Source organism: Eublepharis macularius, chromosome 7, assembly GCF_028583425.1.
Source record: "Eublepharis macularius isolate TG4126 chromosome 7, MPM_Emac_v1.0, whole genome shotgun sequence".
Taxonomy (NCBI): Eukaryota; Metazoa; Chordata; class Lepidosauria; order Squamata; family Eublepharidae; genus Eublepharis; species Eublepharis macularius.
The window spans coordinates 112,800,357-112,826,839 of NC_072796.1; the positions used below are offsets into that span (position 1 = coordinate 112,800,357).

General features: G+C 41.5%; 1 protein-coding gene across 2 annotated transcripts; it reads right to left on the reverse strand.

The window, feature by feature from the left end:
- Window positions 1–8,939: 8,939 nt before the first annotated feature.
- Window positions 8,940–23,204, reverse strand: ZNF706 (zinc finger protein 706). Of its 2 annotated transcripts, none has more exons than XM_054984753.1 (4): window positions 23,077–23,204; window positions 13,334–13,470; window positions 9,639–9,743; window positions 8,940–9,233 (listed from the first exon to the last, which is right to left on the reverse strand). In XM_054984753.1, the coding sequence occupies exons 2-3, from the start codon at window positions 13,466–13,468 to the stop codon at window positions 9,648–9,650; spliced, it is 231 nt and encodes a 76-aa protein (XP_054840728.1). In that variant the 5' UTR covers window positions 13,469–13,470; window positions 23,077–23,204; the 3' UTR covers window positions 8,940–9,233; window positions 9,639–9,647. The 2 variants fall into 2 exon arrangements, with proteins under 2 accessions (XP_054840728.1, XP_054840729.1); XM_054984754.1 differs by lacking the exon at window positions 23,077–23,204 and adding an exon at window positions 22,926–23,019.
- Window positions 23,205–26,483: the final 3,279 nt, after the last annotated feature.

Below are 26,483 nucleotides of genomic sequence, written 5' to 3' on the forward strand. Positions count from 1 at the left end.
GGGCAGTTTAAAAGTTCAATTAAATACACGAATAAGTCCATAGTCACCTGCTGAAGAAGAGAGGCAGGTGAGGAAACTATCAGTATGCTTGCTCCTGCCTCAATTGGATTCATCCTCCTTACATTGATTTTTTTTAAAAAAATGAATCTGTTGTATTTTGCTAATATTTGTATCTTGTACATCCCTCTAAAAATGAGGGCCCCACGTCTTACAAATAAACATACATACCAGCCTGACAACAAATAAACCAATTAACCTTCTCTTCTCCGCAAGCCTATCTATACCTTAATCCATAACTGTTCTCCACAAAAGATCAATCAAAAACTTTTAATATATATATAAAAATGGGAGCCTTGTGGCGCAGACTGGTAAGCTGCAGAGAGGTAAGCTGCCATACCCAAGCTCTGCTCACTACCTGAGTTTGATCCTGGCGGAAGCCGCGTTCAAATAGCCGGCTCAAGGTTGACTCAGCCTTCCATCCTTCCGAGGTCAGTAAAATGAGTACCCAGTTTCCTGGGGGTAAAGTGTAGATAACTGGGGAAGGCAATGGCAAAGCACCCCATAACAAAAAGTCTGCCAAGAAAACATCATGATGCGATGTCCCCCCCCCCCCATGGGTCAGTAATGTCAGTGCTTGCACAGGGGACTACCTTTACCTTTTTATAAAAGGAGGAATAATTGCATGAAATTAGTTTAGAGTTAGGGAGTAGTTCCAGACCTGGCTTCAGCTGCCAGTTAGGTTACAAGGGAGAAGTCTAGAGTTGTGACTAAGTTTCTGTTCCATTCTATTTACATTCCTGACACAGTTGCTTTCTAATGCATGTTGCAGTGGAGATCCCTGTTTGCTGTTGCCACAACATTTTTCCAAATGGAAAATGAAGTTCAGGGCATAATACTTAACATTCTCAGCCCTGGACTACATCTTCAGCAGAACGAGGTGGTAAGAATTCTGAGGTTACGAAATGGTTTGTACCACCATGTAAAAACAAAGTCCTTGTAAATAAAATATGAACCACAGGGAGAAGTGTTCTGATCAGTGATATGTTAGTTTTTTTCACTGATGGGGAATCATTTGGCTAGTGAAGTTTTGAAAAATGCAATCCCATTTTTGCAGTACAAATCCATTCTGCCACCTCAGCCTAAGGCAACTCATTACCATCTCATTCTACCACAAGTGTAGACTGGGCCTTGGTCCCAGTGCGATCAGTTAGAAATTTATGGGTACTGGTTGGGGTTTGACTCAGGGCCAAACTAGACGATGTTTGACATGTGGTTGCTAGAGGGACCTGCAGCCATATCCCAGCTGCAAGTTCCCTAATGGGTACTTTGTTTAGCAGCATCATAGCATGGGGGAAAGGGGGTTCTGCTTTCCCCTTGTGCCATTTTCCTGACCCAAAATGGTGCTGGAGGGCAATAGTTGTCTCAGAGGGCTGCATGTGCAGCTCCTGCCAGGGCAAATAATGTACCACACTGGCTGTTCTGGCTCTGGAAATCTGCACCAGAGAAAGGCCGGAGCTCCTCCTCCCCCTGCAGCAGGGTCCCCATCCAAATTGGGCCCCTGTGGTTCTTTTAATACAGTTATCATAGAGGACTGACTGCGGCAGTAATACTGCCAGTCCCCCTTGAGAAAACGGACTGGCAGCCATACTGCTAGTATAAAATATCACACCTAGTTTGGCTGTCAGCCACAAGGAATAGGACAGAAGCTCTGGATTGAGAGCCAATTACTTTTTAAGTTCCAACAGAAGAAGTGAAATGTTGGGTGCTTTTTTGTTGCTGTGGGACAGGGACCCAACTTTAGGACTTGGAACTGGGCTCAGAAAAAAACCTGATGCAGCCGTGGGCTCATTCTTCCAACAATATTTTCTTCCATTTGGCCCTGTTTCAGTTTGTTACCACATTCACATTCAGTTATTTTGGGCAAAAAATTGGGCTGCCTTTAAGGCGCACACAGATTTTTCTGCTGGATGGCAAATTGCTGCTTAGAATAAAGGCCTGGTCTCGACAAAATAGCTCAGCACTTCAGGAAACTGATCTAGGCTTCCAGTTCCAGTGAATTACTCCTCCGGAGCGAGGGGGGAGAATCACAGCTCTAGACCTTGAAAACTAGCCAGTCAGGGAAGTGGCTAGACTAGAAACTTCATTGGCATTTATTTTTGTTTGCAGGGAGCTTTTTTTTTTTAATGCTGCAGCGAAGCATTCAACCATGCAATTCCCTACCTGCAACCTGAAGAGGCAAAAGTTCAGGAAGACTTTTACCATGTATTGAGCATTTTTGTATAGATCTGGTCTAAACCACAAATGTGAACAAGACTTATTACCTTTCATACAACATATGGTATTCTGCATTTGTAACAAGTAAACAAATGCAGTGCAGGTGGGTAAGGCAGCAAGTACACAAGTAGTCCTCCTGTGCCACTTCGTAAGGGCACATCGAGCCCTTAGTCTCAAATATAAATTGACATATATACAGGTTTACTTTTATAGTAAGTCCTTCACCCATGAAATTTTCTTCTGTAAGATATGCTGATGAGCACTGGTTTAGATGTGTTAAAGACAAATGTATGCTGATCTATCAATAAGCAATTAGCCAGGATAGCTAAATAGAACTTCCATGGTCAGAGGCAGCATATCTTTGAATGCTGCCAGAATAGCTATTGCTTCCACTCCATTTGTGAGTATATCCAGAAGCTGGCCATTGCTGGAAATGGAATATTGGACTAGCTAAAACTTTGGTCTGGTCTAACAGTTCACTGTGATTGATTTTGCAGCTGACAAGGTTCAAGACTCACCATGGCCGGGACCATGGAGCAGATGGACAGCACTATATGTCTGGCAGTGGTGAGCTGTGTATTTATTGAGCTGTCCAGGTATCTGTGGTGGTCGGGTCACACATTAGTATACAAATCTAGAGTTATCTGCCATAATACTGGAAGAACAAGATACTATGGGATTTATAGTATAATTTCTATTTGCTAAAACCACACATCCAGGAAGCTATATTTCAGAAAATGTTAAATAATGATCACTTTCCTTGCAAAGCATGGGAAGAATTCTAGTTCCCTGATAAATTGTACATTAAATCATACTTCTGCATCTGAGTAAAAATCCCTAACATCTCTGTCAATCATATATGGGTGTGTGGGGGGGGGGGGGAGGATGCTTCTTTTAGCTGGTACTTTTAGAGTATCTGGCATAGGAACTTTTGGTATGGTTTGAGTCAAAGGTCAACAGATATTTAGGGTATAAAAGTAGTTCTCTTTTGAGAATAGGAAAAACAGACTTTTCAAATCATGATTAATTCTTCTCAGCATGTGCCCATTCAGCAAACAGCAGCAGATGCATTTATGATCTCCTTTCCTGTAACTTGAAAATGGAAGAGCCATGCAACGGGATGCTACTTGGAGTCAAGATCTACTCTTTGAACTATGGAACAAAATGTACTTTCGTGCTTTCAGTTGGTATCATTAAACCTAGTTTTTCTATCTATTACCACAGGATGCTTTATTTTATCTCACATACAATAGTACAGCCTGAATATGACACTACAATTCAAACAAGCAGCCTTCTTTTTAACCAGGGAGAGTAAAAGAAAAATAATTCTAATGCCAATATTTTATAATACAATTCTAGGTACGGACAAGAAAGTCCAAAAATGTACTTATATGAGCCAATTTTAATTTGTGTTCTAATCTATCACAAGATTAGCAAGATGCTGACTAATTGGTCTAGTTCAGGGATTTATATTATGATATGAAGCACAAGTATAGCTAAAGCAATAAATACTCAAGGCTTATAGCTACAGGAAGGACTGTTCTGCCTGAGTTCTCTCTCCACTATCCTTATTGCTAAACTTACAAGTGGTATAAATTTACTAATCTCCAATGCAGAACTGCAAAGGCCTCACACGCACTCAGCGAGAGAGAGAGAGAGAGACAGAGAGAGAGGAATTCACGCACTTCAAGCTGCAGCACCCCACAAAGCTACTATTTGCTCCATCATGATAGCAGCTCCATGGGACTGTTTGTAGATGCAGAAACAGCATGGAGGAGAGAGGATGAAGTCACTTCTCCCCTGTAATGTGGGCAGAAAAGAGATGGTGTGCATCTGGGAGGCACAAAATTCCCATCACACATATCTTTGTGTTGCTCTCTAACACACACAAAGATTTTGTAATGTGTAGATGGAACCTAAAAGTACAGCAGACTATTACGGTATTGCAGCAAGTGCTTTCTCAGGAGCCAGCTCATGATTCAAATTCCTAGTGAGATCTGGTAGGAGAGGAACATCAACCAAAGCTGAGAGATGAGACAAAATACAGGATAGAGAAGATGTTCCCATCACCAGACATACCACAATCAACAGTCCTGACACTCAGAATGTCACCTGTAAATTGAGCATCCCAGTAGGAGAGTGTCTTGTGGAAGAATGTGCACCCACCCTCTCATACCATCACTATGAGCTCTCACTGAACCATATTAACCGGCATGGACCAGCAGCCCAAGTCCAACTGTACCGGCAGAGCAACACTCTGAGGTTCCCAGCCCTGCAGATGAAACCAGACTGCACCTGTCATACACAAAAGCTTTGAAGAAAGCCCGCCTCTCTATGGAAATCGTTATCACACCACTGACAAATTTGTTATTGAGAATTTTCTAGGTATCTGATTGAGAGACCTCATAAAGTAAAAAAAACCCAATAAATTCATCAACTATCAACATTAACAAGCCATAAAAAAACCAAGCTACAAACAATTGTATAAAAACAGCCATATATAAGAAGATTGAAAGATGGACATAACTGTAGGAGAGTAAGGGGGGGGGCTTTTCCAAAGGGGAATAATGTTGATACAGACATCTCTTGGTGCACCATCTCACTCCACTCCCAAAGAGGCCCGAATAGGCAGCTGATCTTCCATTTGCATGACTATCAGCATACCAAGCCCAGAACACAATTTCCTGCATCAACAAACCACACTGTTGCAGTGATAATTTAAAGATGATGGAGCACCACAAGCTTTGGGAGTCCATCCATCATCTGACAGCAATAAATTACCACTGACTCTAAAGACAAAACATGTGTCTCTGTGAGTGAGGGAGCCCAGAAACATGGAGTTTGCACAATGCTGCACCCTCATATACACAAATGGAAACCTTTGACAGGACCTACTGTGCTTCAGATAGCTTCAGAAGCACCCAAAACAGCTTGAAGCAGCCATGGGAAAGAGGGGGAAGTGTGTCTGACTTGGTGGCTGGAACTTTTAGTTATGTTCATGCCATGCTGGGAAAGATGATAACGTTGCATGTCTATATGTATAACTTCTCTAGAAATTACCTTTAAGTCCATCCAATGGCACGTTCTCCTGCATCTTCCACTAAATGCAGTTTGAAAAAGTGTTCATATTAGTTTATACACTTAAAAGTGGGGACTACTACACTAGGTCTGTTTACGGCATGCATTACAGAAGAAAGCTTAAAGTCTTCTTAAATGCTATGGCTCAACGAGCTAGATTTCCCACAAAACTGATAGTGGCACCCATTTAATAATTATGTGTACATACACCTATCTTGCAGTTAATCATCAACGCCCATACTGTGAAACCGCCAGATGGAAATAATCACAACTGTGTTCTATAGGTTTATCAAGAGCTCTTTAACTAAATAGAGTCGTCATGGTCAGACACATAGCACCTCTCAATCACCACTCTCAGCCCTGCTGATTGGAAGAAAAGCAGGAGTTTTTTTTAAAAAAAAAACTGGTGAGAATAGAAGGGACCACTGCTGCTTAAGGACTTCCTAGATGCATCTAGCTGGTCACTGCAGCCAGGGACTGCTTAAGATGAACCCCCTGATTGGATTCAGAAGGCCTGTTATATCACATGCAGTTGTGTGTACTAAAACTTCAGTTTCTAATAAAAGTTCTGAAAATTTAGCATTCTGTAATAGCAGCACAGACCTTTTTGAGAGATGTACATTACAAAACTTTATTTTCACAAATTTTAAGCAGTACTGATTTTTAAGAAAATCTTAATCTGTCTCATGTTCAAGCAATGCTACTTAGACCTCAGCCTATCACATTTACAGTTATACTGAGCCACTCTTTCCCATTATGCTACGCAGTCACCATATGGATCCCTACAGCAATGCATAAATTGCATCTCAGAGGTGCACATGTAACATTCCCTAAGCAGGAGAAAAGCACGACGCATAGCTAGAGTGAAAAAAAAAACCTAGTCTTTTAACTTGAACAGCCCATAAAGTTTTTTAAATGAGTGGTTTCATTCATTCTAATAATGATACTAGCAGCCACTACTAAACTGTGAGATTCACTGCAATGGTAAGACAGATTTTGGATTTTTTACAATACATTTTACAAGCATCCTTGCCAACACCCAGGCTTCAAGGTTAGGCAGCATTCCAATAGAGAGATATCCATAGCATTTCACAAGAATACCATCTCAGCAAATCTACTTGCGAATAGTCCTTGAATCTTTTGGTATAAAGATGTCAAATTTTATACTGAAGGCTTAACTCCTGGGATTGAAAGAATGTACCATAATGCATTTTTGCTTATTGTATTCTGCCCATCTCAAATATGATGTAACAACTGAATGACAGTTTATGCAGCTTGCTTTGTGGTGGTTGCTTGCTAAATCTAATTCCCAATAGACAGTGTTCATCAGAGCTGAATTCTTTTGGCAGTTCACCAAAGTCTATTATGCCAAGACACTTCCCCCCTCCTTATCTTTGTGTTTCCAAACTCACAGCTACTCATGCTTGGAGAGTTGAGTGAAATGTCTGCTCTACCACTTGGTGCTAAACAAAGAAAGCTGCCCAGCTAGCATCAAGCTTATTATAATGACACTTGCTTTGAATAGGCAGGAAATATCACATTTTACACTTTTGCTTTTTAAAAGATTTTAATCAGACACATTACAATGCACAATTGTGTCTTCTGATCCAGAATTAACAAGGTACCATCCACAAGATTTGGAAAGAGGAAAGATTTCCCCACACCTATCCCATATCCCCATACTTTTAAATCAACACACAAGAGTATTCACAGTTCCTACCACTTAAGTTCCCTCTCCTGCCCCCTTTCATCTCCATGAGTTGTACTTCAAAATTCTCTAGTGGCTTTAACTAATTAGGAACAACTGTATTCCCAGTCTGTAAGTGTGTAATATCAAGATTTAATTTGCTGAGTCATCAGCATTGATGACAAAAGTTCAGTGAGTGTGAATGTAAAGCAGGTTATCCGTCCTACAGCCAGTAGTAAACTTACAGTTTACTGTTCCCAATCAGAAATTCTAAGAGCCCTCCCCCCACCCCATCTTTAGCAATTACATTTCCTGAAAGGAAGCATTACAGGTACCAGCTTTAGGAATGAACTTATTTGAAAGTAACCTCTTAGTATGCCTTCCAAAGAAAGACTAGTAAAATTAAATCAATGAACAAATGTCTTAACTACTTAAAAAAAACTTCAGTCCCAAAATGAAAGCACTCTACATCAGTCTCTTAGGCAGATTTCTTGCCAACTGGGATCTACTCTATGAGCAGCCTCATATTATCAGATGAGAAAAACAAACAAAGCCAAGGACTATATTCTAATGTCAGGTTTACAAGTGCAAGACCGTTGAACAAGTAGTAAGATTTATCCCAAGGTGACATAAGTAAATACTGCTTAAATTAAGTTTATCAGAACAGTAAGTAAACTGACATTTATATTTATGCACCAAATGGGCAACTTGTGTGCATGCTCTTTCATGTGCACATTTATTTCCCTTAACATAAAGTATTATTTATAAAGGTGGTTAAAAAACCTTAGGCACAAATCAAGGACAATCTGGTCAGTACTTCCTTCAGGGTCCAACCACCAACATACAAATTATTTGTTGCAAGTTTTAAATGGGATTAGCAGTAAAAAGGAAATAGGACAGGCCTTATGCACTCTGACCTGAGATTAGAATCTAGTTCAAAACATGTTTTGGGTAGTCCACAAACCACAAACATAAACCAGTACTTCCAGATAGAAAGAACTTTGTATCTACTCTGCAATCTTTCATCAGTCCCAACTAATCACATTTTGATTAGCTTTAAGTTTTTTTATTCATTTACCACACTGTTGCTTGTAATATGCTTATTTAGCTTTTGTTTTCAACAGGGAAATCATTATAGTAGCAACATTTACACTCTGATGTCCAAATCAGCCTCTGGCTACACCACCATCTGAGAACATTACATGAGGGAACTTCACAACAGAAACCTATTTTAATTTGCAACAGCCAGTGTGACCATTCAGTACCTTTGCCAGTCTACCATGTAATATGATTCAATTATTTCCAGTGCATGAAACCAATGTACAAATTCCTTTACATACAAATCAGAAATTTCATTAATGGACAGTAAGTCAAGCACTCCACACTTCAAACTACTAGAAATGAGAGACTGCTTTTGGTCAAAAACATTTAAGGGCCAAACTAGAACTGATGGAAGGGATACATGATTAGGATCTCCCATGGCCTTCTGAGAGCCATACATGGCTACTTTAGCTTTGCAGGTGGAGAAAAGACAGGCTTGACACCACAGAGCTAACTGCAGCTTCACAGAGGCAATTTAAAGCAATGAGAAGATGTAGCAGGAACCCCTTTCCAGTCATCCTTCCCCATGTGGGGCTGGTTTTTTTTTTTAAAGGAAGATTCTAATCATGGATCACTTGCATTATGCCCAATTTGATCCCATGTTTTTAGATAATAACCAGCTGTAAGTACATAGCATAGTGGATTGAAAAAGTTTCTAGTTAATTAGGACTCTTAAAAAGTAATGAAAATTAGTTTTCGAACAGTGACACTGCTTAATTTTTGGCAGGGGAAGAAATAAATTTTTTATAAGGCAGATAAAACAAATATTGGAAACAACCTACAAGCATTTGACCTGTGATATTGTAAAATCAAAGTACTATTTTATTAAATGAGTTATTTTACACAATATGAACATCAATATAATTACAACTGTAAAAAATTTAAGAATGAACCAATTTTCAGATTTCCAAGTAGGGCACAACTGTACAGTTATAGATTTGTCTTTACATAAAGCCCAAGAGGAACAGCATAAAAATATGAATGTTTCCATAGCCCCTTCATTTTTGCTGATCAACAGTTTGTTAGAAAAGCAGCTGCAGGTTTGTTATGCAATGTCTGACAGTAGAAGAGTCAACAGGATCCATGAATTCACCTGCAATGCAAGAGTAACTATTAAAATTAAATCACTGTATATTCTAATAACTAGCATCCAGTTATCAAATGCAATGATATTTCATAATTAAATGAACCTCCCTGAACTCTTGTGATAATTGCTATGTTAGCAATACCGGAAATTAACTTTAGATAATGCACTAGATAAAGGGACAAGCTGAAAAAACAAAAACAAAAAACTATGACATTTTATACTTCCCATTGATTTATTCCTGATTTCTCAGATTCATGTTACTGTATGAATTAAAGAACTTTTAAATGTGCTGGCAGGAAATGTAAGTGTCCAAGTATGTCTTTTAGCTCCCTCAGTATCTGAGACAGTAGGTTGATCTGGTCTTTATAGTAGAGTTCTAAATTCAGAACTAGTTAAATGGTACATAATCACCTGCAAATTTTATGCCTGAACATCAGCCAATTCTGGAGGAAGAGGAGTCTTCGGATGCTTGCTCTCAAAGTGCTGTTTGAAGGTCTTGGGATCTGGCATTTGTGTCTGAGCAAGAAGAGAAGGGACCTTTATGTAAAACACACACATACAGGAATGCTCACTCTCCCTGTTCAGTAGAATTGGTGTAGCACTTTGGCTGAACAAGTGCTGCTCCCCAATCTTTGCCATGCTTCATTCCCCGCTTTATTCCACCCACTCATACCTCTTCAGTGTATATCTTCCCCAAAAGCTTGTATGCCTAATTGCATGTGCTGTAGTGAATTACTTTGACTGCTACTTAGCTAGCAATCCTTTCTCAAATGGATGGATGTAGTTTTTTAAAAATACACAACTTTTTGAACACTAGGAAATAAAGTACTATGTAGCTGCATTTTATTTCAGATTCATTATGCACTTTCCCATTATGACAGCTGTGGAATGTTTAGGGTAACTATGCCTATTGCACCTTCACTTGCAGTTCCAGTAAAGCAATTTTACTTTTCACTTAAACTTCTGATTAAGTTTGGCACGCTGCCAAATGCTCCCCAGCACTGGTGACTTTGGTGATATTATCCAATGGCTTGTGTGCCCTTCTCCCATCCCATGCAGAGCAAGATTCAAGACCCTCATCTTACAAAGTCTGATCTAATCATGATTTGTTGTGACATAAAAATTCAGGCAAATCACAGAAATCTACATTTCATTCTAGAAACATTTTCATCAGTATGGAACCATCTAATCTGCCTTTAAGTCTAAAATGTATATTTTTCTATTGTAGTGAACCCTTAAATGAAAGTCAAACACAAAGTGAGCCAAGAGATCTTTTACTATGTATGTTTGTGTCCTACACACAACTAATATCCAACAGTTAAGATCTATTTTCTATGACAAGGGGTCCCCAAAGTAGTGTCCATGGGCGCAATTGTGCCCACTGACACCTTTCCATGTGCCTAAGCATTTTTAGAAAGTGGATGGGGCCAGGTGGGGCTTTTGCTCATCAGGACTTCTGATTGTGCAGTTTTTTTAAAAGCATTGCTTTGGCAGAAGCTGCTTCCACAGCACAAGAATCACTGTGTGATTGGAGATAAGCATAGCAGCCATTTTGTGGCTAGCTCCATCTCCTGCACCAGCCGTTCTGTTGCTGAGCTCACCACACTGTGTCAGAATTCCAAATGTGCCCGCAGGCTCAAAAAGGTTGGGCATCTCTAGCCATTGCATTGAAATCGCAGGAGGTCATAGTCCCTCTCTATACTGCCGTGGTCAGGCCACGCCTGGAGTACTGTGTGCAGTTCTGGAGGCCTCACTTCAAAAAGGATGTGGAAAAATCGAGAGGGTGCAGAAGAGAGCAACGAGAACGATCAGGGGTCTGGAGATTGAGCCCTACGAGGAAAGGCTGAGGGCCTTGGGAATGTTTAGTTTGGAGAAGAGGAGATTGAGGGGGGACATGATTGCTTTCCTTAAGTATTTGAAAGGCTGTCATTTGGAGGAGGGCAAGGAGCTGTTCCAGTTGGCAGCAAAGGATAGGACTCAAAGCAACGGGCTCAAATTACATGCAGAAAGGTACCGGCTGGATATTAGGAAAAACTTTTTCATGGTCAGAGTAGTTCAAAGGTGGAATCAGCTGCCTAGGGAGGTGGTGAGTTCCCCTTCACTGGCAGTTTTCAAGAAGAGGCTGGATGAATATTTGTCATGGATGCTTTAGGCTCATCCTGCATTGGGCAGGGGGTTCGAATAGAAGGTTTGTATGGCCCCTTCCAACTCAGTGGTTCTGTCTATGATAAGCCAATATCTACATGAGCCCACAATATCAGCCCTTTTTAATAATTATATATAAGATGGGCAATAAATGACCAAGGCATCCACCAAGTCAAGTGCCAGGAAACATGGTCTAAAAACAGGTAGACCTCTGTGTAACTAATGAATGTGACTAAAAACTCCTTAAGAATATTACATAGGGGGAAGAAGCAGTCTCACAGATATGAGGAACCAAGTGCTGTGTAGTTACTCAGTTATGTATCCAGACAATAGATACAGTGCAAGATTTCTGCTTGTGTGAAAGCTCTTGCACAAGTGGAAACACAAGAAAGAGATCACAGAAACACTTTACACTATGTAAAACCTACTGTATTCCCACATGCATTCCCTCTTGCTCAAGATCTTGTGCAATTTCTGGGCAATATATAGGAGGAAAGTGCTAGATGTTGCACATATTGCACAATCAAAAGAGCAATAAATATATTTACGTTATTTATAGTCTGCCTTTCTCATTGGGACTCAAGGCGGATTACAGAATAATTTAAGACAATCAACTGGATAGGACATCCAATAAACAGCGTCATAGGATTTTTATTCTAGACATCTGGAACCAACCAGAAATCTGAAAATAGAAGTGAAGCAAAGCACAAGTATTATGCATTAAACAATGCAAATTACATATTAGGAGCTTACTTGCAGAAATAGGCAGCATGAACTATACACAGTAGTACATACCACAGTTCCTAAGCTTTTACCTAAGTAGCTTTCTAAGCCATTCTGCCCTGTAAAACTATTACCTGTGTAGATGAGCCCTCTTAAATAATTCAGTTTTGTGTAGTTTGTGGAAAGCCGGGAGAGTGGCTGCCTTCCCAACCTCATCAGACAGGCTATTCGTTAAGTCGGGAGCCACAGAGAATGCACATGTACAGACAGCTTTTGATTTTGCCCATGATGAGCAAAGCTGCTGTGGTGGGGCAGAGGGGGAAGAGGCAGTCTCACAGATATGAGGAACCAAGGCCATGAAAGGCTTTGTATGCTGTAGCCAATACCTTAAACTGAGCCTGGTAAGAGATGGGCAGCCAATGGAGTGACTGTGGAATGAAAGTAACATGTATGCTCTGTGTAGCTCCTGATACATCATTCTGCACCAACAACAGTCTTCAAGTTGATTTTGAGGGGAGATCAAAGTGCATTACAGTAGTCTAGTCTCAATGTCACTGTGCCATGGATCCAGGTTGTGTTCTTTTGTGCATCACTGGATCCAAGCCAGCAGATGCTTAATGATTGCTTACCATTGTAAGCTCATATACATTCCATCATGACTCTGTGTTCATTTCTGTTAGGTATAACAGTACACTGCCTCTTGCCTACAAAGCTCCTTAGCTTATTGATCAACTATTTTATCTATCAAATGCCAGTGGCACAGGACACACGACTCCTAAAAAGCAGCAGGAGCAGCCAGGAGTTACATGACACATACATTTTCATTCTAAACAAGATTATATTGGTTGCTAGACAATCTTTTGATTTAGCAGCACAAAGTGTGCAGCAAATGATCGTGTGGCAGCTAGCCAGTATTGGAGGGAGCGAGGGGGGGGGGGGCGGGTTGTACTCATAAAAACAGACATAAGAAAAAGATTGATTATACATAATATACTGCAGGCAGTCTTGCCGTATTGCCTACAGAGAACAAGCATTTGCAGAATCTCTGAAGGGAGATCAGAATCAATGAATAATCCCCTTCCAAAATAATCCCCTGCTGTAACTTGAGAATTTTGTTGGAGATTCTGCTTTCTGTAGAACACAAGTACCCCGGTCTGTTTTACACTTTCACACTGTAAGAGTTCCTCTTATGGACTAAAATTATTGCCACAGGAATATTTTCCTTCAGAGGCTCTTACCCTACAGACAGTGCAGGTGTATATTAGAGCAGCCTTTGCTGCAGCCTTCTGGTCATGGCCTTGTTTCTTTTTCTGTCCAGCTTGCTTTTTGGCATTTTTTTGCTGTGACTGGATCTTCTGCTGTCCACGAGCCATATCTAAAAAGAGGTGTGACAGTGATTATAGCAGGTAGTTCAATTGCAGCACAATCCTAAGCATATTTACCCAGAATTAAGTGTCACTATGTTCCTTCAGCAAATACTAAGAATTCAGCATTTTTAGTATTCCTGTAGTACTTAGCATAGTACTAGCTTCCAGTGAGCACTTGCTGGCAATCTGTGGATAATACATTGATGCTTTCCTTTCTTCTGAGGGTTAAGTATCCTAGTGGTCGTTAATATGTTTAAATAAAACAAAACAAGAACTGAGCAGCTAAAAGCCATGCAAATTGGGAAGGGAAAATGAAGAAAACATTTCCCACAGTTAGGGAAGTAAGCTGAAGGAAAAACAAGATAAAGAACTTTATTATCTGTGTCAGCTCATGGAAATGAACACCATTACAAAGAAACCTGTACTACCTGACCATTGTCCACACAACAACAATCAACCAAGCTTAAACTGCCTTGAGCCCTGGGATGCCGGGAAGAAAGGCAGGTATATAACTATATTTAGAATGCAACAACATATACAAAAGAGGGCAAAAGAGCCACAGCATGCCCACTAAAGCTACAGGCAAGAAACTTAGAATCCTAGGGCCTGCATAGTTGCCAGAGTAGCATTTGCATCCCTAGTTTTTAAGATACAAATGCACTGCGTCTACTTCCAAATGGTGGCAGCAGTGGGAGCATTAAGTTCATACAAGGCTAGAGTAACATTACAGCAAAAACTAGAAAAGTTCAGGTCAGAACCATACACACTATAAGGCTGTCTACATTATAAACAATGGCTTCTAGTAAAATGTACTGGAACTTTTACATGCTCAGCTATGACATCTGGTAATCAGTATGGATATATCAACAATGCATTTTATGGAGGTAAACGACACCTACTTCAAACAAGGCAGCCAAAAGATTTTAAAATGTTACTGAAATCATTTGTTTCATGTATTAAAGTTTCAGTTATAGCCAGTATCTTCTTAAAAATAAGATGTTTAAAACAGAAATTTATAAAGAGAATTTATATACCACTTCTCCAAAGATTTGCTTGAGGCAGCTAATTAAATGCAATAATATTATATTTCTTATATTTCTATTCTTATAAAGCCTTAACACTGAATCTATATCTCCAGTAATGCAATTGAAAACCTGGTTTTCTGTGTGGCTCTTTTATACAGCAAAATATCAAACATTAAGGAAAATCATGACACAATGAGGACCATGTTGCATATATTCCTGTAGGTCTCCCACTTGACCCATAGAACACCATTACAGGTGCTAGGAGGGATCAGGCAGACACTACCCTGTTACTCTGCAAGATGACTGACCACTGAGCCCACATCAATACATCTAATTCTCAGAGCACCACCTGTGGATACTTAAATCCAGAGACTAGGGCCAGGACAGACAACACAGATCCTTTGCAAGCCTCATGTTTGCAAAAAAACTGAAATCTTTTTTTTAAAAATGTGTTTAACCCCCTCCCCCACCCGCAATGTCTTGCCATGTAAATATATTACATGTTTTATTTCAGCTAAGTAATGTGGAGTTTTGAATGTGTTTACTGTGGTTAAAAATGCAGGCTGGATGGGTGAGCAAAGCATGCTGTGACTGGACGGCAGCTGTACCATAGGGTGCTAAGTGAACTGCAGTTTAGTAGATCTGAGGGAAGAGGGCAGTCAGTCAGGATCTTTATATGTGAGAGAAGAGAGAGTTAAGTGCAGGGGAGAAGTCTGCGTATGTGACTTTGTGGATGAAATCAGTCTAAGTAGCAAATATAAATACAAATATAAGTATTCATGACTGAGTCCTTTTATAAACATTTGAAGATCTGTTCCTATCTTGAAACCATGTTAGTTTGTCTGTAGCAGCAGAAAAGAGCAAGAGTCCAGTAGCACCTATAAGACTAACACAAATTTTGTTAGCGTTATAGATAACTTGAAACCATCAGGGTTATGAACTATTTTGAAACCAATATGCTTGAACCAATACCATTCTGTTATTCTATCATTTATAACTAAGCCTTCCTATACAATAGTCATACTGAGAAAGAACTAAGGTGAGAACCTTTGGTGGCAGCGAAAATTTAACAGAACACTAAGAAAGGCAAGGAGGCAGTATAAGACACCACACTCCTAAAATAATAGTCCCTGCAGCTTTAAGAAATGAATGTCCTTCCTGTTCATCGCTAGGCAACTGCAACAGTATTACCAGACTTCAATTCCCAGGGCAGTTTTGGCTTTTGAGGGAGGACTCATCAGAGCCAAGAGCAACTCCAGGAGAGACTTGCTATCATGCAACTGCCATGACTTATTCAGGCCTGGCTACTTGCTACTGTTCAACAGCAACCACCCTATGAAAGCCACTGTGAGGTTCAAGTTTCAGACTAGGATCTAGGAGACATGGGTTTGATCCTGGGGCAGTCACACATTCTCAGCCTAACCTACCTCAGAGGACTGTTGCAAGGATGAATGGAGGACAGGAGAATGATGTGAACTGCTTTTGGCCCCCATTGTGCAGAAAGGTATGAAATAAATGTAGTAAATAAATGAAGATGGCGGGGCAGATACGAGAGAAGGAAGAACGATACAGCAATAGCGGGGAATGTAAGTTGCCCCCTGCAATTCTTTGCAGATTCCCCACCACACAACTGGCCCCAGAGGTCAGCAATGCACAACTAAGCCTTCATTTTCTTGGATACAGGCTGCCAACAGGAAGGAAAGAAGGAAGGAAGCTGAAGCCAAGGGGCCAGATAAAGGCAGAATGGCTGGTGGTTGGGAAGGAGAGATGGAAGCAGGAAAAGCAGGCTCTGGAGCCTTTGCGAAAAGGGACAGAGGAAATAGTGGGGGGAGGGGAAATGAGATGTCCTCACACATTCTTGTGGGTTTTGCAAGACCTTGCAGCCATCAACAGCCTCTGAGCATAGTGTAGCAATCACTGGGGGAGGTAAAAGGGGGGCAGAAAGCTGTGAATATCCTGCATTGTGCAGGGTGTTGGACTAGATGACCACTGAGGTCCCGTCCAGCTCTGTTTCTAAGACAGTTCTTACTACATACCTGAGAAAAGCACCAAGTTTGAAGAAACATCTGAAATCTAAAAAAATGGGGGGGGGGTCCCCCTCCTAAGTAACAGAAACTAATACCTGTATCTTAAAGAAACAATGCCCTCTCAGTGGCCATTGTGGGGGTTTCTAGGCAACCACAACAGTATTGTTAGCTTTCAAACCTTGATTTCTGTCAGTAAATGGAAGGGGGAGGGGGAGGCCCCTTTCCAGGGCCTCTGAGGGAGGACTCGTGGGGCTAGGCCTGGCAGAAACCACCAATAACTTGATACCACATGGCTTGCATGATTCACCCAGGACTGGCTGCTTGCTACTGTTTAACAACAGCCACACCAAGAAAACCAGTGTGGTGTAGTAGTTTGAGTTTCAGACTAGGATTTGGAAGACCAAAGTTCAATCACCAATCAGCTGTGGACGCTCACTAGATTATCTTTGGTCAGTTATACACTTTGAGCCTAATGTACCTTACAGGGTTGTTGTGAGGAAATAATGGAATAGGAGAGAATGATATAAGCTGCTTTGGGTGCCCAATGTGGAGAAAGGCAAGGTATAAATGAATAAATATAGCTGAAGATGGGAGGCTGTTCAAAGTAGGTTGGTGGGTGGGTGAAAATACAAGAAAGAAGCAGGGAAGGGTGAGGATATGGTGATGGCCAGGAGGAGGGAGAGAAGAAATAGTGTGGAGAGGGGGATATAGGGGGTAATGAAGTGTCCACTGCAAGTCTTTGCATGTTTGCCACCATGAAACTGGGCCATATTTTTATGGGAGCAGGCAGGAAGGAAAGCTGAATATGGGAGGCAGATAAAGGTAGGTTGGCTGGTAGGTAGGAAGGAGAGGAGGAAGAAGGAAAAGGAGAAAGGCTACGTGGGCTTTCAGGGAAGGGAAAGAGGAAATAGTGGGGAGGGGAAAATCACATACTTCCCTCAAGTATTTGTAGGTTTCCTGCTTGTATATATTGTTGAAGGCTTTCACGGCCAGAGAACGATGGTTGTTGTGGATTTTCCAGGCTGTATAGCCGTGGTCTTGGCATTGTAGTTCCTGACGTTTCGGCAGCAGCTGTGACTAGCATCTTCAGAGGTGTAGCACCAAAAGACAGAGATTGCTCAGCGTCACAGTGTGGAGAAGATGTTGGCAGGTAATTTATATCTACTCAGGAAGGTGGGTTTGGGCTGAGAGAAACACCCTGGGAAACTCTTACGGGATGACTCAGCCCAAACCCACCTTCCTGAGTAGATATAAATTACTTGCCAACATCTTCTCTACACTGTGACACTGAGAGATCTCTGTCTTTTGGTGCTACACCTTTGAAGATGCCAGTCACAGCTGCCGGCGAAACGTCAGGAACTACAATGCCAAGACCACGGCTATACAGCCTGGAAAATCCACAACAACCATCCTGCTTGTATACTTTGTCCTTCGCCCAAACAAGCTCTATGTGTTCACTTACCAAAACATGAATATGTATAATTATCAAACAAACAGCATAGGTATTTTATTTTCCATCAAATGAATAAACGTTGCTCTGCCCGCTAATAATCAGTGCTTAGTTTATCAAAGTTCTGGGCATGTAATCTTTATATGATCTTGCAAAAGGTAGAAATATATGTTATCTTAACGATATGCATGCACAAACCCATGTTTGCCAAGGTAATGAGACAACAAGGGTTTGTACTTAACCCTTTCCCAATTCTTCCCAGCAAATTCTCTTCTTCTAATACCAGTCGGTCTTGAATCCTGACTCTTGAGCCCAGCTGGGGGCAAAATGTGTTAAAACTGCAGGGGGAAACAGTTACAAGTAAGAAAGAACAAGCAAGGGAAGCATTACAAGATAAGCATTACAAGCCCCCAACTGCTTCCTTCTTGGCCTGCTCACCTGGCTGGTGGTAGGGGATGCATGGGAGGGGAGAAGAGCACGTGCTCCCGCACTCCCCTATCACACAATGGGGGAACTGTGGGTTGTGCTGAATCTGTCTTCAGTGCAACCCACACCTCCTCTATCACACCAGAAAATTATGTCATTTTCCAGCACAATGGAGGAGTGTGGGAGCATGTGGGACGTAAGTACACCATGCCCCTCACTGTTTGGCCCCTGGGGGCCCTGGCAACCTCATTTGGAAAACCTATTTGCATATAGAAAATCCCAGAATGTATCTCTGGCGCCTCCAGTTAAATGCAGATTTTACTCTGCCTGACAAACTGAAGAGACACTGTCAGAGTAAGCAATACAGATCTACACAGCCCAACTTGATATATGGCAACTTCATATGTACTGTGTGCTCTTGCACTTGTACAAAAAAGCCAAACTGATATCCAATACTTTCAATACTACCCATCTTTAAGCAGTTACTTCTGCATTGCCAATGTACATATGACTGAAGATAGTAGGCATAAGGACTTTTTTGCACATTAGTATGTTTTAATTCCTATATTTATTATTTTTTTAATTTATATCCTGCCTTTCCCAAATAGAAATCCAAAGCAGCTCACATCTTTCTGCTCTTGTCACTTTATCCTCACAACAAACCTGAGAATAGGACTAGCCCAGCAAGCTTCCATGGCAGAACAAAGATTTCAACTTGGGCTTCCTAGATCCCAGTCCGACACTCTAATCACTACACCACACTGGCTATGGTAGCCAAATGTATATGCTCATTTAAATCAAGAAACACATGGATTACAAAACTGAAACTCTGCTTTCAAAGGAAGCAAGTTCTCTTAATACAGTTTATGGTGATATGAAAAAGGCAACAGAATATGAATATTGTTTGATTATCTTGAGTGCCAATCAGTGTGAACATTATTACCTTTTATCATAACAACCCAGTGAGACAGTTAAGCTAAAAAGGTCTCAAAATAAAACAACAGTTCAGTAGCATCCTAAAGACTAACAACATTTCAATATCGGCTTTTGTGAGTCATAGCCTAGTCTGCCTGATAGATATGTGAAGGAACATCATACTTATTAGGAGTCATCTGATGGGGAAGACTGGGGGTAGGAGGAGTCAAGGCTTGGTGTGAATGACACCATAAGTCTTTCAGTGCAAATCTCATCCAATTTGCTACATGGCTGAGCAGCATTTGCATTAAGCTTCAAACTGTGCATATCTACCAACTTTCTTCCCACCTATTGCCTTTGCTCATTCCCTGTTTTCCAAGAGGAACCATATGAACCCAGTAAAAAGAATTTCCACTTCGTTTTGGTTTGCTTTTGATTGCTCCTTGTGGCACTGTGCAAGTGTGTAGCATGAAGCAGTCACAATATCTTGTCTCACAGAGAAGCAATATGTTACTGTATATTTTGTTGAATAGCTAGATAAGAATGAAGAGTGGCAAATGTAGTGACAGAACTTAAGATATTCCCTTACATTACCCTAATGAGCTGATTTTAAAACATTCCCTAAGGTCACATGTTCTGGTAGACAGTTCAGCTAGTTGAGAGAGATTGCATAGTTTTGCTGGAGTTGCTTTTTACATAAAGCTGTCTTGAACAACTCATTTCTCCTCTCATTTGGGAGTGCGGGACTCTAATCTGGAGAACTAGGTTTGATTCCCCACTCCTCTACTTGAAGCCAGCTGAGTGACCTTGGGTTAGTCACAGCTTCTAAGAGCTCTCACAGCCCCACCCACCTCACAGGGTGTTGTGAGGATAATAATAACATACTTTATAAACTGCTCTGAGTGGGCATTAAGTTGTCCTGAAGGGCAGTATATAAATAAAATATTATTATTATTATTATTATTACTTCTCTGTGCAGCTCCTCACACCTTCTCAGAAGCCAGTGCTGAGAGCCAGAGGTCTTTCCAGAACATAAGCATGCCACTTGCACTAGAGTGATGGACTGATTTCTGTCAATTTCCTCTTCTTGTTGTATTCCCTTCATGCCATGTGGATTACAGTCCCATTGACAGTAGTAGTTTATCAAAGGAGTGGAGGAAGAGGGAAATAGTGGACAAGAGAGCCATATAAGGGCAGAAGAAAGCGGAAACAAGTGCTTCAACAAACCGCTCCACAGAAGCATTGTAGACAGCCAACCCTAATCAACAAAAAAGGATTTAAAGTAGTAGAAACACAGTCCCTCTGGCTTATTTGCCCAAGAACTTCTTGGGTTCTCTTTAGTGAGAGATGGTAAGTGCCCTCAAGCACAAACTGTTCATCAGTTTTGACAGCACTTCTCATGCCAATGCCAGTAAAGTGGTTTGAGAGAAATAGTGAACAAACTTGCAGCCATGTGTGACATTGGCTACATTCAGACATCAAAAACAAGCAAGCAATCATTTTCTTTTGACAAATCCTTTAGCAACCCCCCTCCCCTTCTGCAGGGAGGGCACAGACTGAAGGTTATCTTGTTTGATACCCGCCAGTTTGTTGTGAAACAGAAATCAGAAGAACCAACAATTGTGCTTTGTGCCTTGCCCACAAACAGATTCTACACCATGGTACAGAATCTGTGTATAGGAAAAATACAAACCACCATCTTTCCTCTTGATTACCACTTTGCATCAAACCTGGTAGCCTTCAAGCTGTGCCCCGTGCAGATCAGAATGAGTGACAGGACAGCAAGCAAAGTGTCTGTCTTTTAGGAGCTTGTTTTCATCACACACATGCACAAAACATCCCTGAGGTTTATTTGTGACATCTGAATGCAGCAGTTTATCATATTAATATTACCAATACACTTTACAATCTGTAAATGTATTTGAATACCTGCCTCACATACTTTCCTCCCTGAGTACTAATATAACACACACAGACTTTAACATTTTACACAGAGACATTTGCTTTCTATTACAATATACAAGTAAATATTTTAATAGAAATTTTGGATCTGCTTGTTCCAAGAACATTCCTGTTCTGAACCATACTACTTTGTTCTCATGGCCAACTATTACCTGCATAATAGGAAATTATTATACAGAGTCCCCATTTATGAGTTTCTTTGCACAGTGGCTGCTGATATACTGGGATATAATTAATCCTTCAAATAAAAAACAAACATGCTTTCCCATTCATGCAATAAACTTATGTGTATCTTGACTGGAACAGCTGAATTAAAACATACAGCGGTTTGAATAGCAAGTACATTCATAAACCAGATTATCTACCCAGGGATTTTCAATCATGTCCAGTCTGCTAAGTCCCCAAAGAGTTTCACTATAAGATGACTGAACTCCTTTGGAGATGTTTCAAGGAAGTATAGTTTCCCACAACCTAAAATATGCTTGCTAGCAGACTATGTGGGTAGTGGAAAAATCATAGAAGATTACAAAATGCATTCCTTGGCAATAGTCATATGCTGGTATTAAAAGGCATATACAATGCAATTTAAAGACATCCATGAGGTATTATACCATTTGATTCTTCTTGTCAACAGAAGACAGCTACAGAAGAAAATGGCAAAGCCACAGAGTGAACAAACCCAAAAACTCAGTTTAAAGATTAAACTGTCAAACATACCCCCTGTGCAAGAACTTACTTTCAAAGAGGAAATACCTAAGCTCACAAAGCAGCTAATGCACATGACCAAGAAACAAATGGTAATGAGGTTTCATATCTCAGGCCCAACACCAGCAGCTGCTTTTACATATGTAGCTGGACAGATAACAATTACTGATCAACTTGAACTTTGATATATCTTATACTTACTCTTTTCTGTGCCCAGAGTGCACAACTATATACAAACAAAGTAATACATATCCCCCCTCCACATACAAATGCATGCATTCCAGCATCCTTTTAAGGTGTTTCAGAGGAGAGCAGCAGGCGCAGTCCCACCACATGACAAGCCAAGGATTAAGCCAAAAAAAAAAAAAAAGCAAAGATGGCCAGAAGTGTGTTGGCATTAAGATGTCAGGGACCAAGCCTGGCCAATACAATGCAATTTGTTTGGGGGAGTCTTACTGTGGAGGCGAGGCAATGACTGAAATCTCTTCTCCTTTCTACACAAGCAAAAAGCCTCTCGTGTGCTGGACTCCTTAATAGTATAGCTGAAGTTGGGGGAGAGAATTTCAATAAATAATCCCCGTTCCCAAATTCAACCCAAAAATACGGCATGCGAGGAAACCGAGGTTTCAAGCCTACTTTTAAATATGCGGTTTCTCAAAAACATAGACAACCCCCCCCCCTTTATGACAAGGCCAGCACCCAGAGAGTCAGTTTCAACTAAACCATCCCATGCTCTAATAACAGCTCCCCATAGCTTTCGAGGGGCTCACAGGATCCCCCCCCTCAGACCAATGGGGCGAGATGTGAGCAACATGACAGGGCCACAAGAAGCCACCCTCCTGTATCTGTCCCTAAAAAGCACTCCCTTCAGCCTTATAGAGGCGACCTCCCCCCGTTTAATCATCAGCGCCCCACAGAAGACTGGCGGACCACGAACAGCTTCCCCTCCTTACGAAGATGACGGCCGGGGGGCGGGAGGTTTCCTCTCACGCCAACCGGACTGTTGGCCTCCCCTTCTCACCACCGCGGCCTCGCCGGCGCAACCTTCCCCACCCCGGCCGCCTCTCCCCCTCATGGAGTTCACCCAGGCTGCGGCGGCCCCACCTGCCAGGCGTCACTCGAAGGCTACGGAAGGCTCCGCGCGGCCCAGCAGCAGCAGCAGCTGCCGCCGCCTGCCCAAGAGGATGGAGGAGCCCGTCTGTCTGCCCGTCCGCCTGTCCCTCCGCCAGCCAGCAGCGCCTCCTTCTCCCTCTGCGCAGGCGCCAACCCTCCCCCCCCCTCCCGAAACCAGGCCTGGCCTCTCCCGCCAACGCCTTATCCGGCGGTACTCGCCTAGGCCAATAGCGGAGCCTCTCCATTACATAACGCGGGCGGGAGAGATGGGGAGCGCTCGGCTTGCTTTGACCTTAGCTGGAAGGGGGAGGAAATGAAGGCCGGGCAAGCGTTACGTTCGCCACACCGTTTCCTCCTCCACCACCACCACCCGTTTCTCTTGGGGCTTTTCTCGTCAGGAACAGGAAAAGGGAGGCGAGAGTTTTCCCGCCCTGCTCCTTGTGGGGGATTTTGAACAGGAAAGGAAGCCATTCTCATCCCGAGCTGCCGTTACCAACCTCCAGGTGAGGCCTGGAGATCTCCCGGAATAAGAAGTGATCCCGCCCCCAGTTACAGAGATTGGGTCTCCTGTAGAAAACCGCTGCTTTGGAGGGTGAGCTCTATGGCATTATAGCTTCCCAAATCTGACTACAAGATCCAGATCTCCAGGAATTTCCGAACGCATTGTTGGCAGTCCTAACATCTGATAAGAACGAAATCTGAAAAAATGCCAACCAAGAACCGATAGCAGTACTGGACGTCTTATGAGGAAATCAGTACAAATATGGTTCTGATAATCATGGCCCAAATAAATACTTTGAGGTGGTCCTAATTAAGATAGCGTGCTGCTATTGCTGTGGGGGTTATTTCCTCCTAGCACCCCTCCCCCCTTTGCTGTGTTCAAAGAGCTTCCTCTTAATTCGAGGGGAAATTTGATGTCCTCTTTTTGTATTTGTAGCAAAACGAATCAAGCAGCAGTTTAAAGACTAACAGCATTTATTCCACCATAAACTTCTTTTGCAGATAATTGAAGGCTAGGGCAGAGTTGTAAATAGGGAAATGAATTGCTGAACATGTAACGCAGCTGAATGAAACCTGGGCTGAGTTTGGCCCAGTTTTGTATTTTGAGGGATAAGGGCCAAAAGGCTCTTCTTACTAGCCTGTCTGCTATGCTGCAGGAATCATTATGAGTCCAGGATATTCTTGTGACTCTTTGCTTGCATCAAGATTATATGGGAGGTTGTTGGCTTGCACGTGTGTGCACATTCATTTTTTATGCTGCTTTGAGTCCCCAGTGCAAAGTGGGCTAAATATTTAAACAAATAATTCAGTCTGATGGTGTTCCCATCAAGATTGTATGGGTCTTTGTATTCCTAATAATGTTATATGCACTACATGCATATGTAAATACAACAGTCAGAATCCAATTAAATTGTCCAGATCAAACTCTGAGACATATCTCAGTCCCAAAGCTTCTTGCTTTCATGCGTATGTCTGCTGATAGGGTTTCTCTTACTTCATATTGTATTGGTATTAATTAATAATATTATAGATAATATTATAGATAACCAGTGTAGTGTAATGGAGCTTTGGACCTAAATACAGGAGACCTTTACTGAAGCTCTTATTCGGGCACAGAGCTTGAGGCACCTGCTATCTTTCAGCCTAACCTGCCCCACAGGGCTATTGTTGGGGACAAAGTAGATACCGCTTTCCTTGCCTTAGTTCTTTGGGGGAAGAGAAACCACTTCAGTTATACATGCTTTTTACTGTGTGCCTACACTGAGAGCCAAGCTACAAGTGACGCCTTACACAGGTTGGACACTTGTCAGCTTCCCTCAAGTTTTGATGGGAAATGTAGGCATCCTGGTCTTGCTGCTGTAATGGAGAGCCAAGCTGTAAAACCAGGATGCCTACATTTCCCATCAAAACTTGAGGGAAGCTGACAGGTGTCCAACCTGTGTAAGGCGTCACTTGTAGCTTGGCTCTAAGAAGCTGTATTTGGCCGTGCCTTCCAAATGCATGTATATGCCAAGAAATACATGGGTATGTGTACTCGTCTCCTGTAAGCCAAAAAAAGAAATAAAATCCAAAAGAAGAGAGGCTATTTTCAAACTTCATTGATAGAGAAATGTTCTGGCAAAATAAAAACTAAAGCGCCAATCAATTTAAGTTGGAAATCTTTCCCAAATGCAATGAAAATGTTAACAGATATAAAATACAATCTTTAGTTCAGCTTTAACAATTCTTACTGTTTCTCAGAAACATATATAGTGTTTTATATTTATATGTTCTCTGGAAAGTGTGTCTTTCTCTTTAAGACATGAAGAGAGGATTTCTCAGACATGAAGAGAGGATGAGAAGGGAAAGGAAATTGCAGGCTAGGAGAGAGAGGACTGTACCTTTGATCAGTGTTTGAAGCAATCAAAAGTGTGTAGGCAGTTCTTCATGAGCAACAGTCTATCCCAGTGGCATTAAAAGTCCACAGCTTGTGGAGAGCCACATTCACAATTACTATGAACCAAAAAAGCCACACTTGCATCTCTGGCATGAGGCCTGCACCTCTGGGAGGCTTGCAGTTTACTTGTTCTTCTGGCAATGGCTATTTCAAGGGAGGGAACCATTTGTCAACCACAAACCCCCAAGACAAGGATCTTGACCATATTCTTGGAACACGAGGAAGGTGCCATACTGAGGAACAATGTTCCTGAGCCAAGCCACTGAATGAGTATCACTGGTATATCATAAAAAAATATTATATAAAATTCTGTTTGTTTTTAAAGCATTCAAACACAGATTGAATGCTATTTCTGTTTCCTACACAGAACTGCTTATGACATAAAAAGCTACATTGTTATAAACTCCCCTAATCCTAGGTGATTAAGGTAAATAAAGAACATTCACCGTTGCAGCATCTTTTCTCCCCATTATACCAATAGTGCATAAATATGTGAAAATACTCAAGGTGACTCATAAGTATTCCAGTACAACCTGCCCGGGCAGTGTAGGTTCACTCAAGCACAGGTGTGCAAACTGTACCACTTCAAACTATAAATGTAAGGTAAGTATCACTTTCATCCTGATACATTAGATTTCTGTATGGAGCAATTTAAAAAAAAATGGCGCATCATTCACTCATGTGAGCCTCCATAGGCAGTCCTATGTGGTTCAGCCCAGATATAGGTTCACCACTTCAGACCAATAGCTAAAAGATTCCCCTTTGTAAATTTCTTAAAAGACTCTGCCTATTCTCCCTTGCTAACCTCTATGCTTAGGAGGATAACCTCTCTGAATGCCTCTCTTCCTTCAACATTTTTTTTAAATTCACCTTTTCAATGAGCCCTCTTCAGTATGCACCCCCAACCAAAAGGAAATCTAGTACATGGTGACACATTTTGTAGCATTCATCCCCAGCTGTT